This window comes from Cucumis melo, chromosome 8 (assembly GCF_025177605.1).
Source record: "Cucumis melo cultivar AY chromosome 8, USDA_Cmelo_AY_1.0, whole genome shotgun sequence".
Classification (NCBI taxonomy): Eukaryota; Viridiplantae; Streptophyta; class Magnoliopsida; order Cucurbitales; family Cucurbitaceae; genus Cucumis; species Cucumis melo.
Window position 1 is genome coordinate 6,618,209 of NC_066864.1, and position 14,501 is coordinate 6,632,709.

Here is a 14,501-nt window from a genome sequence, read left to right on the forward strand (position 1 = left end):
TTATTTTTGTTTTCTTCATTTGTAGATTTCATTGCATTTCTTTGGAGATTGGTGAATTAATTAGAACTTGAATTATTTGTTGAAGTTTAATTTTTCTAAGTGCTTTGGACATATTTATTCTTAAAGACATTTTCTTATATAATTATATCTCCCTTTTTGCACTGTCCAATGGTGTAAAAGGATTGGATACACTATCAGAAATAGTTCATGTAACGGTAAATTATTCAAATAAACCATCACAATGTCAGATGATTCTAGTTATTTGGTGGTTAAGTTAATCGATATGTCTTTTTTTTAAATCTATATATATTGATATTATTATTAAGAGATTTCTATTTTTGGTTACAATCAATGTTTAGGTGCAACCACTTAATGTAAAAGAGACAGAGTTAGCTTGCACAAAAGATGGTCACACCAATATTTTTATTGAATTAAAAAAGAAAAAATACGAGGGCTACTTGGCCTACTTCATTGTGGCTCTTTCCAAATAATTCTACCACGGTCCTTTTTTCTAGTATTAATTTGGAACCTCTTGGATCTCAATACATAACTCTCCCAGTTAAGCTAAGCGTACAGTTTATGCTAATTTTGATAATTAGAGAAAAATCTATTTTAAAATTACTCGACCCTCTAGAAAATTTGCTCATTCTTTTTGTGGAAAGGTTTTGATGTTTCTATTCAAAAGTGTATATTTTGAAGGATAAATTTTGTTAAAACGAATTAACAAGTAAACATATAACTCTATTAACCTATAATACATGTGAGCAACCAAGAAATTTGAGATTTAAATTCTCTCAATTTAAAAATGGAACCCAACATCAAAGTCAAATTGAAAAATGGTACAAAAAATGTAAAAATGAGAAGAAAAAAAAAACAATTTAATTGCTTTAAAATTCTTCCCTCAAACTTAGATATTAAAATCTTTGCAAAAAAAAAAAAAAAAAAAAGTTAGAACCAAGGTTACTTTTAACATTTATTCAATTTTAATCTATATCGTCAAAATTTAGTCTCTATTTAATTTTTATAATTTGTATGCAATAAAATACAAAATATAAATGTATTTCAAGAATTATGTAGGTAGATAATAAAAAGATTTTTAAAAATTCAAACCTAAAGTAATAATAAAGACTAAATTTAAATGTATTAGAAAAATACAAAATGGAATATTAGAAAATATTGGAACTTAAATTCAAAGGAAGAATTTAACAGAAAAAAAAATCCAATTGTTTAAAATAGGAAATTCTGAAAGAAAAAGAGAAAATGACACGTGGCTAAAATATGGGGAAGAGACAAAATGACGTGGGCTTCCCAAAATGCGTTCCGGATTTCGCTTGTATTGGGGCATTCGCCATTCAGTATTCATTCATCTATTTCTCTTTTACTTCATATTTGTTACAAAATTAAATACATTCCTTTTAGGAATTGAATGTATTCAATTCTCATTATTTCTTTTCTAAAAATAAGGATGCATAAACATATGTACATGCACCAAATATTTTACCCTTTTCAATATTAAAAAAAAAGAAAGAAAGAAATTTGAGTATAACTTTTGATTAATTCACCTTGTAAATTGAATCAAACACTCTTTCTTCAAAGTTTATATTAGCATTCCAAAGCACTCTACGAAATTTAGGGTGGAAAGGTTACTCTCACCTTCTTGAGTCTTAACTGTGCAAAAAAGAAAGAAAAAAGTTTCCCCTCTTGTTTTCCCTACCTTTTGAAGAAGTTCGAGCTTGAGCTCAAACTCTCAGTTTTTATTTTTTCATGATTCCAAGAACTAACGATTCCCCTAAAACATATTTTATATTGCACACAAAGCCTTTACACAAAGCCAACAAATTCTCCCAACTTTTATTCCCATAACTACTTTACGCCATTATTTCACACTCCATTCTCAATTTCCCCTCTTTCTCTCTAATGGCCACCGCCAAAATCTCCGACCAACACCCCCAAATCGCCGTCGCAGACCTCCCCCACCTGACCGACGACTTCCCCAATCTCGAAACCCGAACCAACCCACTTCAAACCAACCAATTCTTCCACCCGATCGACGGCTTCTACGCTACCTCCACCGACATCGTCCTCCGCCGGATCGCCTTCGACCTGTCCGGAAACACTTCCCCTGCTCACGTGGCGTACCGACGGGCTGGTCCGAGGAGGACGGTTTATTTCGAACCGGAGTCGGTTCGAGCGGCGATCGTGACGTGCGGAGGGCTGTGCCCCGGGATGAATACGGTGATCAGAGAGCTGGTGGTGGGGCTGTGGGAACTGTACGGAGTGCGGCGGATATATGGGATTGTGGCCGGTTACAGAGGGTTTTATTCGATGGAGCCGGTGGAACTGAATTTGAAATTGGTTGATAATTGGCATAAGAGAGGTGGGACTGCTCTTCGAACTTCACGAGGAGGGTTTGATCTTAAGAAGATCGTCGATGCCATAGAAAATCATGGTTTCAATCAGGTTTTTACTCTGTTTCTAAGCGGATCTTTACGTCTCTGTCTTTTCAACATCAAACGTGTTTCTCTGTTTTGTAGCGGCGGATGACGTCGAAATGACGTGCTTATTTATATTCTTTTAAAAGTATATATTAATAAAATACAATAAATTTTTAAATTTTAATAATTTGAAATTTCGAAATTTCGACATTTTTGACAAATAAATTTAATAAATATTATATTTTCATACTAAAATGTCTGTTATGCCCTTCCAACTCCAAACGTAAAACTTGGATCTTTCCATGCTCAAGCAGTTTCAACTTTCAATTACGAATTATGATTGTTTGAATGGCAATTCCTGCCAAATGAGGTAGGTTTACATAACCGGAGGAGATGGCACAATGCGTGGCGCCGTCAAGATATTCGAGGAAATACGTCGTCGGAATCTTCAAGTCGCGGTCACCGGTATCCCTAAAACTGTCGACAATGACATTGGAATCATTGACCGATCATTTGGATTCCAAACAGCAGTCGAAATGGCACAACAAGCGATCAATGCTGCTCATGTGGAGGCCGAGAGCGCCGTGAATGGCATAGGTCTGGTGAAATTGATGGGCCGAAGTACTGGCCATATCGCACTCCACGCCACATTAAGCAGCCGAGACGTCGATTGCTGTTTGATACCTGAAATGGAGTTCTACTTGGAAGGAAACGGAGGTTTGTTTCCGTTTCTTGAACAAAGGTTGAAGGAGAACGGGCATGCGGTTCTGGTGGTTGCCGAGGGAGCAGGACAACGTATGATACCTAGAACTGAAGCGCAAAAGGAAGAGAGAGATGAATCTGGAAATCCGGTGTTCTTGGACGTTGGCGGATGGTTGAAGACGGAGCTCAAGAATTGGTGGGAGAGAACGCATCCCGGTGAGTTATTTACTGTGAAATACATAGATCCTACTTATATGATTCGTGCCGTGCCTGCAAATGCTACAGATAATTCCTATTGTACACTGCTCGCTCATTCAGCCATTCATGGAGTAATGGCTGGTTATACTGGATTTGTCTCTGGCCCTATCAATGGAAACTATTCATATATTCCATTGAAAGAGGTGGCAGAAGCAAAGAATGAAGTTAATACTAGAGATCATAAATGGGCATGGGTTAGATCTGTCACTAATCAGCCCGATTTTGTTAAGAGTTAACTACTCTATCCGAAAAATCACAGTCCATAATGGGTTTTTAGTTGAAATGAAATTTAGGATTATGTGTGTGTAACTCTTGAGATACCCTTTACTTTGAAATCGAAGTGCTTGTTTGTTGCCTCAACTTTTTATTTCAGGAAATGATTTCTGATTGGTACACACAAATCAAAATGATCAAACACACTTCACACTTTGATTACTTTAGCAATCGATGTAAAGCACACTGCACAGAATCTCTACTACTATTACTTTAGCAATATAGTCAATATCTTTTTTATCGAGAATTACTTGAAGTGGTTCAACAGCTGGTTAGTTCCGGAGCTTTATGCTTTTTGTTATCTGCGTTTGACATGTTGGGCAGAAGAGGAGATCTTTACCACAATCCGAGCATGTCTGCGACAAACATGCTTGTTAATATTAAACAAGAAAAATATAGAGAAAAAAGATTGGAGATATTCCCAATTATTGGTAACTGCTAAATTGTGTTACGAATTACCTGATGTCCACATCCAAATGCAAGTTCTTTCTCATTCAAGTAGCATTTTGGACAAATCTGCAAATCACAATGTGGTTATTAAGAAATCGATCATTTTTTGAATGACGTTGTAGGTTTTTCAGCCAACATGTGATTTTTTGTTGTTAAAGCTTTCAAGTGTAGCATTACCCTATTAAATGACGGTGTAGACGACCAAGTAGATGACCGGGAAAGTACTGAATGAGCTGGAGAAGTGGAACCAGAGAAAGATGATGATATGTCACTGTCTGTGCGCCTATAGCTTGGAGGATAGTAGTTGCGTCGAATATTGGTGATTGGAGGAGGCCGTGGCAGTGGGAAGGGCAAATGCTGTTGTGTTTCTTTTTTTTGGCTGCAAGTAAAATTCGTGGAAAGTTTAGTTAAACCATAGGGACTATGATTTACCATTTATTTTACGGATAAGGCGGACATTTGAAGCATTCAGCTGGTAATTTACCCCAGAAGTTGGAGCCTCATTGTTTCCTTGTATTGAGGTGGTATCTCCATCAGACATTGCAGTGCAAACTCAGTCTCCTTTTTAGACGGGGAAGTACCCTTCGACATGATCTCAGTAAAATTCACAAACTGCCCCAAACAATAAACCTCAGAATGAAAACAAAAATTGAAAAAGTAGCACCAAAAAATGGTCTTATGAGTCTAGTACTTCAAGTTCTCTCTCTTTTCACCTGAAAATTGTCAAATTGGCGAGCTGGGATTTTATCATCACACTCATTCATTTGATCCCATGGCCCATCACCAACTCCAACTAAGATTATAGACAGAGGATATTTGCTGCATAAAAAGAACATCAAAGCTGAAGCTACAGAAGGCAATGGGATTGTAGCAAACATGTGGTCATTTTATATAGTTCAACCAACCTTGCCTCCACAATTGCATCTATTGTGGCTTGTTCTTGAGGACTAAAGTGACCTTGACGAGTGTCTATGTTCCTTGTTACCTAACACAGAGAGAACATGATAATATGAATTAATCAGCTTTAGAGGAACCACAAGAAGTCGAAGTACAAATGATCAACTTCAATTAATATGTAGCTATTAACTTGGCCATCAGCAATGATCAGAAGAATATGATACTGGCCGCAGCTGTCATTGACTATTCTGATTGCGTTTCTTATGATGGGAGCGAACGATGTTGGTCCTGACATAGTAAATAGTATACAAGCAAGCAGAAGTTATAGTGAATATAAATGAAGAAGTGAATTGAGATTCTTGTACAGAAAATTTACCTGCCAACAGAACGCGAGGTACTATTTCGCGGTAGCAAAAGAGCACTTCCTCAAAGCCATGGCATGGCCTATCTCCCGAATGAAAGCTAAAAACTTCCCTATCTCCAGTAGTAACTGCATAAGTTAATGGCACTTTAAGATAGGAGTGTTTATATATGTGTGTGTGTTTGATGAAATTCTATAGTCTGATCACAAAATCACACCGTCTCCAAAGCCATAGCACGGAATTTTGTTATCGTCATCGAACTTTTCGAGTGTTCTTCCTATGATAGATATTGCTTGTTCATAGGGATTGAGAAAAGCTCCAGCAAGGTCATGGAGATTCCTCCCCATGAAAGATTTGGTCCCAGTCCACTCATTGCTTTTTGTGAAGTCGATTCCAATGATCAGGTTGGAGGACTCCAAACCTGCCTTTTCAAGGGCTTCAGTCACCTGTAAGTTTGGAACTTATGAATCCAATTGATAGATGCTCAAGACGCCACAGTTTTTATGCCAGGATGTTTTTTTTTTCCGTCCTTCTATGAGAAAGAAAACTTGGCGAAGTATTTGTTTTTCAGTATTATTGTTTAAAGATCGTGAAAACGAGGTGGATCAAAACATTTCAATGGAACCAATGAGAGAAGACGAATGGTACCTGTTCAAGGGATTCAAAATCATCACCATTTATTTTATGCCTTGGGTACTGGAAAGAAGGCCTAGAACTCGTGCTTGGGGGAAGGGTATGACCACACGAACATTTTGATGGCTGCACCCGAGTATTATCATGGATGTGCAGATGGGTGTGAATATGCTTAGAAGGCTTGCCTCCCATAGTTCTGTTTTGTTGTTCGATGAAACAAACTCTCAAAGTAAGGGCGAAAAAGCAGAGAAGAAGCAAACAGGGAAAGAAGATTATTGAGATGAAATTTAGAAACAAGAAGAGTATGAATTAGTATTTGGGAGAGATGAAGAGTTGATCATTCTCCTTCTTGAATGTAAAACATATTTGAAAGGACAAACTGACAAGTAATGACGTGTGTTTGAGAAATAATCAAAGTCAAATAAATTAACAAATTAAGAAGCTCAAATCAGGAAGCTTCAAAGAACAATCATTCAAATTCTCTTTGTGAATTATATAATGAAAGTCAAGCGTTTGTGTGTGTGTCTATATTAAGAAAAGGCCAACGGATCTTTGAGAGAAAATAATCTTAGGAGGGTTTGGATTACATAAAATCAACTTTTGTTGAATGCTTCAATATGTTTTTTCAGCTGTGATGTTTGGAGACTATAATTCTTGTGTTTTTTTTTCCTTAAAAAAATGTAAAATGATTGTTCAATGGAATTGATAATGATGTTTCAGTTGTTTTCTAATTTTATATAGCCTATAGTGTGAATAAATTAATTCCAATGTCTTTGTAATGTAGAGATGTGTCTCAGTGAATTGATGGTGTTACTATTCTCTGAATATCTTCCATATGAGTTGAATCTAAACTCAATCGTTTGTCACGAATACTCTAAAATTCTTAGTTTTGATGCATATATATATATATATATATAGAAGATGTTTACCATAGCGAGATAAGTCTAATATCATCACTATAACAGGACTCATTTTCTTGAGAGAATAGAATTGACATTTAAAAGTAGAAGTTCACTTCTTGTAGATAAAAAGAGTACTGTGGTCTTCCAAAGTGTTATAAGATTGTTTACTAGAAGCTTGGATAATAATCGGAGAAGTATTTAAATGAACTAAAGTGGTCTTTAAGGCTTCAAGAGTAATACTCTTCAGTCTTTTAAAATTTGAATGTGATTTCTATTTAATTGGCTTGACAAAAAGTTGTGGTATTCATATATTTACACGGATTATTGGCCTCGTGTCATTCTCAATGTCTTTGAAGTGGTCAATGACTTTTCTTTCCATAAACATCTCATAATTTTTCAGCATCTTTTCATTAACTCAATTAGTAATCAACTATATTTAAGGACTAAATAGAAATCAATTCCATATAGAAGACATTGGTAATCAACTATATTTTAAGAACTATATGATAATTGCTTTTGAACAAAAATGTCGTTAAATATGTCCATTACTTAAAAATCCTGTCAATAAATTTTTTGGATCAAAGTTTCCAAAATTTTCATTAGTTTTTGAAAATATTGATACAATGCAGAATAACAAAACAAGAACTTGGAATGTGAAATGGATGTCCATATGCTTCAATGTTGAAAAACTAATCGCGAAATGGTAATTGATTTCATTGGATGGGAATGAGAGTGAAATGTCATGACAATACAGCAGCGAAGGGGAAAGAAGTTTTGTTCCATTTCATCTTGAATTAGTGTGTGGTTGATCGATCGGCATGGCGATGGCGATGGCCATGGCCATGGCCATCTCAGCCAGAGTGATTAAGCTTAAACTTGTAAGTACTGCAATCGCCAAGCCAAAACGGAGCATTGGAATGACCTCCATCGGCTCTCTTGTTTTGATATCCCGGATAATCCTTCTTGTGAAACGGCACCGTTTCCTCCAGCTTCAACCCCACTTTCATGGCTTCCTCCACCAGCTCCCATTTGTTGTACGGTTCCCCTTCCTTGTGCGATACATGAATTTCCCCATCTAATTTCTTCAATAAAACCTTAGCGTTCCTCAGAAACCCTTCCACCAATTCCTTGTTCAATCTGCAGTTCCATTCATTCCATGAAGAAATTTCGATGCATTTTGATTCTAATCAATTGAGAAAGAAGAAGAAGAAGAAGAAGAAGAAGAAAAAGAAGAAGATCGATACTGAATTTGGCAGAAACTGTCCTCGCGGTACAGGAACCCGACGTGAGGGAAATTGTAGACGATGCGATCGAATCTCTGAGTTCTAAGGAAGAAATGTGTACTCATATTTCGCACGTCGATTCCGTAGAATATCAAACATCCTCTTTCTTCTAGTTCCCTCACGTTCCTAATTCCGTCGCTGTATTTCTTTTCTAGGTCATCTGGATAGAGAAACAACACCAAACCAAACCAAACCAAACCCTCGAATCATCAAATCGTCAACAATACAACAAGAAGAAAAGACAAACAAAAGAAATCAAGTGCGATTATGATCGTACCCTGAGAATCGAGACAAGTAGCTACGATGTTGCGAGCGGATCCGAAGTGTTTGGCCAAACACAGTGCAAAGGAAAAATCGCCTTCTCCTACGAGTAATATTCGGTGTCTGGACGAGTAGTGTTTCCTCCATATTTCTTCTTCTTCTTCTTCATCTTCGTCTTCATCGGACGATTCTGTTCTCTCGTTTTCCGGCACAAATTCCATCGGCGATGGGTTTGGTAAAACTAAAATTTGAATCGACGTTTTGAAATCGAGAACTGCGATTGGGGATTAAATTATGAATTCTCTTGAAATCAATGGATTTTGGGAAGATGATGAAGTCAATGAGGGTCAAGAGTTTGTCTGAAATGACAAGTCACGAGGGATGCTTTCTACTCAGTGATCTCTCCACTCACTACTCACTACCGTCCAATCCCTTTTTACTTTTTTGAAAATTTTGTAATTCATCTTTAAATATTAACCAATTAATTAATAATAGATAAATTTTAAATTTTAATTTATTTGAATATATTTAAAAATGCCTCTTAATAATATATCTAATTATAAAACATTTATAGATATTACATGTTTTTAACAATTTTATCCGTTCAAAATAAATATATTTTAATAATTTCAAAAGGTTATATTTTCAAACTTTTTAATTTTATTTTAGTTGAGTCTTTAATATTTTCACTTGATTCTTTATAAATAATCAATTTTAATGAGAAGAATTGTTATGAATATTAAAAACAAATTATTTATAAAATACAACGTACACTTAAATGGATATTATTATAACTTGTAAACAATTTTAATATTTTATTATTTTTAAAAGTCTTTAGTGTAGACTAATTTTTTTAAAAAAGATTATTTAAAATAGCAATGGTGATTAAAAATGGTGAGTAGCTTAATTAACATATAGTTCTTAATGTGACGGTTTGAAAGGACAAAACTTGCAACCTTTGGAAATTTTTGATTGAGATTCCAACATTTTTAAATAACCATGAAGCCTAATCTGAATGAAATTAAAATTTATAATAAACCATTTTATGAACTCGCATGCTTAGGGTAATTCATAATTGACTTTTTTTCCTTTCTTTCTTCTGTTTTCTTTTTTCTAAATCCTACTTTCACTTTCTTTAAAGTTAAATAATTAATTTATAAGATTCTTTGGGTAGATGTCTATTATATCAAAACTTCTAAAAATTTCAAACTAGAAATTTTAACTTTTTTTTTTTTTTTTTAAGTTGGTTCTTATATTTAATTATTGCAAAATTTCAAATCTGATACTAATAAAACCAAAATTTTGCTACATTTTGTAAGTATTTTTAATAATTTTATCATTTACATATTAATATCCTTAAAAAAAAAACAACAGAATGGACCTTTCCAAGACAAGAAAAGAAAAATAATAATAAATAGAATGGCTTATATCCAATAAATACAAGGATCAAGATAAATATTGATGGATAGATGTAAGGGTGGTCATAGGTGGTCGGGATCGATTTTTCAAGAAGTCTCGAACCGATCTACCTCAACATAGTATCAATTAGTTTTTGTCAAATTGGATAGGTTTAACACTTGAAAAACTTCTGAAAATTTTCGATTTGAAACATTTTAAAACTGACCTCAAACGACCTCCATTTTCCGTCAACCGACTTCGATTTGATTAATCGACTCGGTTTTTCGATTTATCATACTCACCCCTAGTTCAATGAAAGAAAGTTGATTTCCAATAAGATATGAAAAGTTACCGGATTTTTGTTTCAATTGTGGTATAATTGGGCATATAGTTAAAGATTGTGTTAAAATGTATGACCAATCGTCAAGAAATTCTAGCAAGAAAGCTCAGTGTGGATTGATTTCAATGGACGAATTGAGGTTCAGTGAATCAGAAAGAACAAGGAGGGGAGAGGAATGATCAATTCTGGACAACTCATTTAAAGTTGATGAAGCTCTAACCCAGAAGCTGATTGAAGAACCCTTTGTTGAAGTATTCTGAGATCAATCGTGAAGAAACTGACATCCAAGAACACAATAATAAGGATAAACGTTCATTACATGAACAAAACACTGCCCAGAACTTGGATCAACAATTTTCCATGGCAACAACAAGTCCAAGAATTCAGCCGGATCCTGTTTCTATTGATCGCAATATAATTAGGAAATGGAAAAGGCTGATGAATTGTCTAGTGGTTTTAGTGAAAGAATGTAGTTCATGAGATATCGGAACAATTCTTTTGTTAGAATAACGTTTGTGGATTGGAGAGTCAATGGGCATTCCAAATGACATCGTTGGTCTTTATAATCTCCACGTAAATTTTTCTTCTTATCGGAAACGGAAAGTACATTTAGTTAGAATGGAGCATTTGAAAATCTTGAAAGTATTATCTTGTACTCTAATAGCAAAAAGCATATAATAATTGACATTTAATATCTATAAGTTATCTAAGTTTTCTAGTTTAATTTTCAGGCTATCAGAGTTGATTCAGGTGGGAAATGCATTCTCAGTAAAGTTAAGCCATATTTCTACACTATATCAACAATGCCAGTAGCAAATACAGATCTCTTCAAGAACAAAATATTCCGATGGGCTAATACTTTACTTCCCCCGAAGTTATATCTATTGAAAGCCATTGAAAAGATAAGGTCCTAATTTTCAAATGCCATAAAACAATTTTCACAGGAAGGGGAGAGGGCAACCGGACCTGAGCAACAGCAACAGCAAGCAACTCGATGGCTTCAGTTCAGGATGATTTTACCTTGGCTAGCTCACTCAAGACATTGTTGAGAGGTTCACTTAGCTTGCTTCTTTTGTTCTGCTTTGTATGTAACCATGTTGGAATCAAATAAATGAATAAACAATAATCAAAAGCAACAAAATTCCAATGATGCATAACCAATACATAACCCATCTATGTAGGCTACACATATTTAAATGTATTTTTAAGGTCCTTACTAACACTTGGAAACATTTGAAGAATAGTTTCAGTTCAAAAGGATTACCTCCGAACAAGAAAAATCCAAAAAAAGAAAAGAAAAAATCTTAGAGAGGAGCAAATTCTTTTCGATCTAACTTTCTATAAATATAATATTGAATCCTAAAGTTTTTGGGAGGGCAAACAAGAGAAGCTACAAAACCTTAAATATTTTGAATATACTTTTAGAATTACAATATATTAAGAGGGAGGCAATACCAAGTTGACTGAAAAAGGTTATGACCCATTTATAATTATTTTACCATTGCTCTTTTAAAGTCTTCAATTTTTGTTTTACCCTTGCATTTTCAGTTCTTATATTATATATTTTCACTTTTTTTAGGGTGATAGGAAACGAAATATTTTCATATTGTGTTGAAATTCAGCACACGTGCATATTTTTTACCCATTAGTAAATCACTAAATTATTCTTGTCAAGTAATTATAAGCTAGGACGACCTACTTGATCTAAGGAAATACAAGAGGACCAAATAGCAGAATAAGTATAGAAACTAAATAAATTTTTAAGTTCAACTAATAGAGGTGACAATTTAACCCTCTAACCTTTTGATTGAGGGTACAATGCCTTGGCCACTTTAGCGATGCTCAGATAGGCAGGAAAAAAATGTGTTTTAAGTATATTCATATGGCATGGTGATATTACAGAAAATACGGACAGATAAATCGTACCTTCAAGGATGGAAGAAGAGCAAAAACTTCATCAGTAGTGTCTGGGCAGACATTAGCAATCACACATATCTGAATCAATATTAATACCGAGTCAGTTCATCATTCGAAGAACTAATTTTGAGAAAGGCAAAAAAGAAGATAGATATAACTACCTCACTATCTGTTATGCCATATTTCTTGAGGGTTCTAGAATTTTCAGTTAAGCACTCAAATAAAAAGACAAATGAAACAAGTACCATACAGCACACCAGGAGTGCTGGGTTGGTGCAAAAGCATACTTCCACAGTAGTATATAAATTGATACCATCCAAAAAGAAAAATAAAAAAGAAATTAGGAATACAATCTAATGGCCTATTCATCAAAACAAGGATACTCAAGAACTGGTCTAACTGACTCCGCATTTACATAGTGGTTGGCTCTTTTAGCATATTGCAATCCCCTATCAAATGACCTAAAAGATGAAAGCAAACCAAGTTTGTAAGCATGGGAAATTATTCTTACAAATAAATGGTTACTAATATTCACTTACGTGGGAATTTTTATGGTTGGATCAGCGGATAGAAAAACCATCTGATCTTGGATTCCCTGTAAAAGTTGTGCAGCTTCACAGTCCATAAGGCATTGGCATTTAACATTCTTGGGCAGTTCTGCACACCAATTTAAAACCAAAATGAAAAAGAAAAAAAGGCACAATATAAACAGGATACAAACACCCTCCAACAATTCCATCAAATGAACAATTTCACACTAGGAGACATACTTCTCTTAATTCCATCAGTAAAAGAATAAAAGTAAAAAAAAAAAAAAATACAGCCTCAGAACAGAAAAGAGAAAACAGCCAGTTGCCATACAGAGTAAGGCAAAACCGACGTTCCATGATATGAATAACAGCAAAAGCGAATAATTCATGACCATGCGATACTGAATAAAACCATATTCAAAGTCAAGGCAATACCCACCTTGCTCAATCTTTAATTCTAGTGATTGGGGTTCCTTTGCAACAGAAGCCTTCGTGTTTGCACCTTTTCCTCCTTTACCCATGTCACCTACAAGCCACAATTGGAAAGGAGAGAATTTGTATTAACAGAAAAATAACAAAGAAGAGCCTTATGAAGTCAGTAGAAAGATTAGAGTAAATAAAATAGAAAATAAAATAAACATTTAAAATTAGTACCATTTTTGCCACTGTATTTCATCGAAAAAGTATTTGGCGCATCAACTGATCCTGTATGTACAATTATTTCCGAATTAAGTAGTTTTATATGGTAAGCACATTCTTCTGACATATAACTTATTCAACATTAGCACATCAAGTGATTTGTATTTTGAATAACACAAAAAGTATCACTCCTAGAAGGATTAAAAAAGGATATTGACCTTGAGCATCGAACTGGACTTTCCTTCCCTTCTTTAGCTTTGACAAACTATCATCCTTTCCTTTTAGAGAAGCTATGCAACAAGTTAGGAATCATTTGATAGAAAACATAACTAATTATATTTAATGATGTATGCCTGTGACCCATGATCAATTTAGCAAACTACCAGCATAATCACATGGAAAGCTGGAAGCAACAAGGATTCACTAATTTTCAGTTCACATTTATAATAGTAGCTTTAAAATCAAAGAGATTTTCAAAACAAAATCTTCCTCGAAGATTGATAAGTAATTTGGACAAGAGTGAATTCAGTTGAATCAATGGGGGCAACAGAACAGATGCATGAAGTTGAAAACAACACACAACCTCCCATTCCCGGTAGAGTGAAAAGATATTAACGATACGAACCATCCTTGAGAGCGGAAGACTTGAGGGAAGACTTTGCAGGTTTTTTTTGCACTGAAAAACCCTTTTCGCCTTTCTCCGACATTACTGAAAATTTGTTCCTCTGGTTTAGTTCGATTAAGCTCCAAGAAAAACCTACTTCAGAAAATCAAAACTAAGGCATTCATGAGATGTTTATGTTAGTTTATAAATTGGAAACTGAAATGAAACACTATATTTCCTTGAAACGAAAAGAGAAAAACAGGGAAAAAGAATCGACAAAAAGTAGAGAAGAGAAGAGTAAAATAAGAAGGAAGATGAGAATAATGCAATGGCGGAGTTGAAGAAGAAAAGGACCTGTTGGGTTGATCGGAAAATGGGAGAATCTTCCCTTTCGTCTTGCGCAACCGAATGACGACGAGCCTTCGCTTCGTTTCAAGCTTTCAATTCTCTAATTATAAATTGTAATTGGAAAAGAAATTTGCAAAAAGAAGTTTTTGGGGTTTTAAAAAAAAAATAATTGCAAAAGTTCATTTTTAGTTTCTAATTATTTAACCCTAAATCTCATCTTACTTCTAAATATATTCCTTTTTATCTATCTTTACTCATATTTTTAAAAA

The 14,501-nt window shown here is 34.5% G+C and overlaps 4 protein-coding genes across 11 annotated transcripts; 1 reads left to right on the forward strand and 3 right to left on the reverse strand.

Annotated features, from left to right (window-relative positions):
- The first annotated feature begins 1,575 nt into the window (after nucleotides 1–1,575).
- LOC103485214 (ATP-dependent 6-phosphofructokinase 2) lies at nucleotides 1,576–3,755 on the forward strand. The gene is made up of 2 exons (XM_008442731.3): nucleotides 1,576–2,460; nucleotides 2,810–3,755. The coding sequence occupies exons 1-2, from the start codon at nucleotides 1,918–1,920 to the stop codon at nucleotides 3,629–3,631; spliced, it is 1,365 nt and encodes a 454-aa protein (XP_008440953.2). The 5' UTR covers nucleotides 1,576–1,917; the 3' UTR covers nucleotides 3,632–3,755.
- A 141-nt stretch (nucleotides 3,756–3,896) lies between these two features.
- LOC103485213 (E3 ubiquitin-protein ligase RGLG2-like) lies at nucleotides 3,897–7,450 on the reverse strand. The gene is made up of 10 exons (XM_008442730.3): nucleotides 6,026–7,450; nucleotides 5,595–5,823; nucleotides 5,392–5,505; nucleotides 5,206–5,303; nucleotides 5,024–5,103; nucleotides 4,832–4,937; nucleotides 4,603–4,730; nucleotides 4,296–4,497; nucleotides 4,128–4,184; nucleotides 3,897–4,024 (listed from the first exon to the last, which is right to left on the reverse strand). The coding sequence occupies exons 1-10, from the start codon at nucleotides 6,200–6,202 to the stop codon at nucleotides 3,941–3,943; spliced, it is 1,275 nt and encodes a 424-aa protein (XP_008440952.1). The 5' UTR covers nucleotides 6,203–7,450; the 3' UTR covers nucleotides 3,897–3,940.
- Nucleotides 7,451–7,593: 143 nt separating this feature from the next.
- LOC103485215 (uncharacterized protein At4g26485-like) lies at nucleotides 7,594–8,879 on the reverse strand. The gene is made up of 3 exons (XM_008442732.3): nucleotides 8,473–8,879; nucleotides 8,157–8,355; nucleotides 7,594–8,049 (listed from the first exon to the last, which is right to left on the reverse strand). Exons 1-3 carry the CDS (start codon nucleotides 8,675–8,677, stop codon nucleotides 7,764–7,766), a joined length of 690 nt encoding a protein of 229 aa, XP_008440954.2. The 5' UTR covers nucleotides 8,678–8,879; the 3' UTR covers nucleotides 7,594–7,763.
- A 2,056-nt stretch (nucleotides 8,880–10,935) lies between these two features.
- Nucleotides 10,936–14,399, reverse strand: LOC103485216 (DNA-directed RNA polymerases IV and V subunit 4). Of its 8 annotated transcripts, none has more exons than XM_008442738.3 (10): nucleotides 14,239–14,399; nucleotides 13,906–14,037; nucleotides 13,499–13,558; nucleotides 13,296–13,346; nucleotides 13,081–13,167; nucleotides 12,651–12,768; nucleotides 12,495–12,572; nucleotides 12,273–12,306; nucleotides 12,121–12,189; nucleotides 10,936–11,271 (listed from the first exon to the last, which is right to left on the reverse strand). In XM_008442738.3, the coding sequence occupies exons 2-10, from the start codon at nucleotides 13,985–13,987 to the stop codon at nucleotides 11,200–11,202; spliced, it is 651 nt and encodes a 216-aa protein (XP_008440960.2). In that variant the 5' UTR covers nucleotides 13,988–14,037; nucleotides 14,239–14,399; the 3' UTR covers nucleotides 10,936–11,199. The 8 variants fall into 8 exon arrangements, with proteins under 8 accessions (XP_008440960.2, XP_008440955.2, XP_050944941.1 ...); XM_008442733.2 differs by having other exon boundaries at nucleotides 13,499–13,570; XM_051088984.1 differs by having other exon boundaries at nucleotides 13,906–14,056; nucleotides 14,239–14,384.
- Between the last annotated feature and the right edge of the window lie 102 nt (nucleotides 14,400–14,501).

What these genes read in the sequence shown, in the direction of transcription:
- LOC103485214 (XM_008442731.3), top strand. Translation starts at nt 1,918, where the DNA reads ATGGCCACCGCCAAAATCTCCGACCAACACCCCCAAATCGCCGTCGCA. An exon ending in AAAATCATGGTTTCAATCAG is followed by an intron (nt 2,461 to 2,809) that starts GTTTTTACTCTG and finishes CAAATGAGGTAG; the next exon opens with GTTTACATAACCGGAGGAGA.
- LOC103485213 (XM_008442730.3), bottom strand. Translation starts at nt 6,202, where the DNA reads ATGGGAGGCAAGCCTTCTAAGCATATTCACACCCATCTGCACATCCAT. An exon ending in ATGAGGCTCCAACTTCTGGG is followed by an intron (nt 4,498 to 4,602) that starts GTAAATTACCAG and finishes TTTTACTTGCAG; the next exon opens with CCAAAAAAAAGAAACACAAC. An exon ending in CATTTGGATGTGGACATCAG is followed by an intron (nt 4,025 to 4,127) that starts GTAATTCGTAAC and finishes TGTTTGTCGCAG; the next exon opens with ACATGCTCGGATTGTGGTAA.
- LOC103485215 (XM_008442732.3), bottom strand. Translation starts at nt 8,677, where the DNA reads ATGGAATTTGTGCCGGAAAACGAGAGAACAGAATCGTCCGATGAAGAC. An exon ending in TACTTGTCTCGATTCTCAGG is followed by an intron (nt 8,356 to 8,472) that starts GTACGATCATAA and finishes TTCTCTATCCAG; the next exon opens with ATGACCTAGAAAAGAAATAC. An exon ending in GACAGTTTCTGCCAAATTCA is followed by an intron (nt 8,050 to 8,156) that starts GTATCGATCTTC and finishes ATGGAACTGCAG; the next exon opens with ATTGAACAAGGAATTGGTGG.
- LOC103485216 (XM_008442733.2), bottom strand. Translation starts at nt 13,987, where the DNA reads ATGTCGGAGAAAGGCGAAAAGGGTTTTTCAGTGCAAAAAAAACCTGCA. An exon ending in CCAACCATAAAAATTCCCAC is followed by an intron (nt 12,573 to 12,650) that starts GTAAGTGAATAT and finishes TTCATCTTTTAG; the next exon opens with GTCATTTGATAGGGGATTGC. An exon ending in CTCTTCTTCCATCCTTGAAG is followed by an intron (nt 11,272 to 12,120) that starts GTACGATTTATC and finishes CATACAAAGCAG; the next exon opens with AACAAAAGAAGCAAGCTAAG.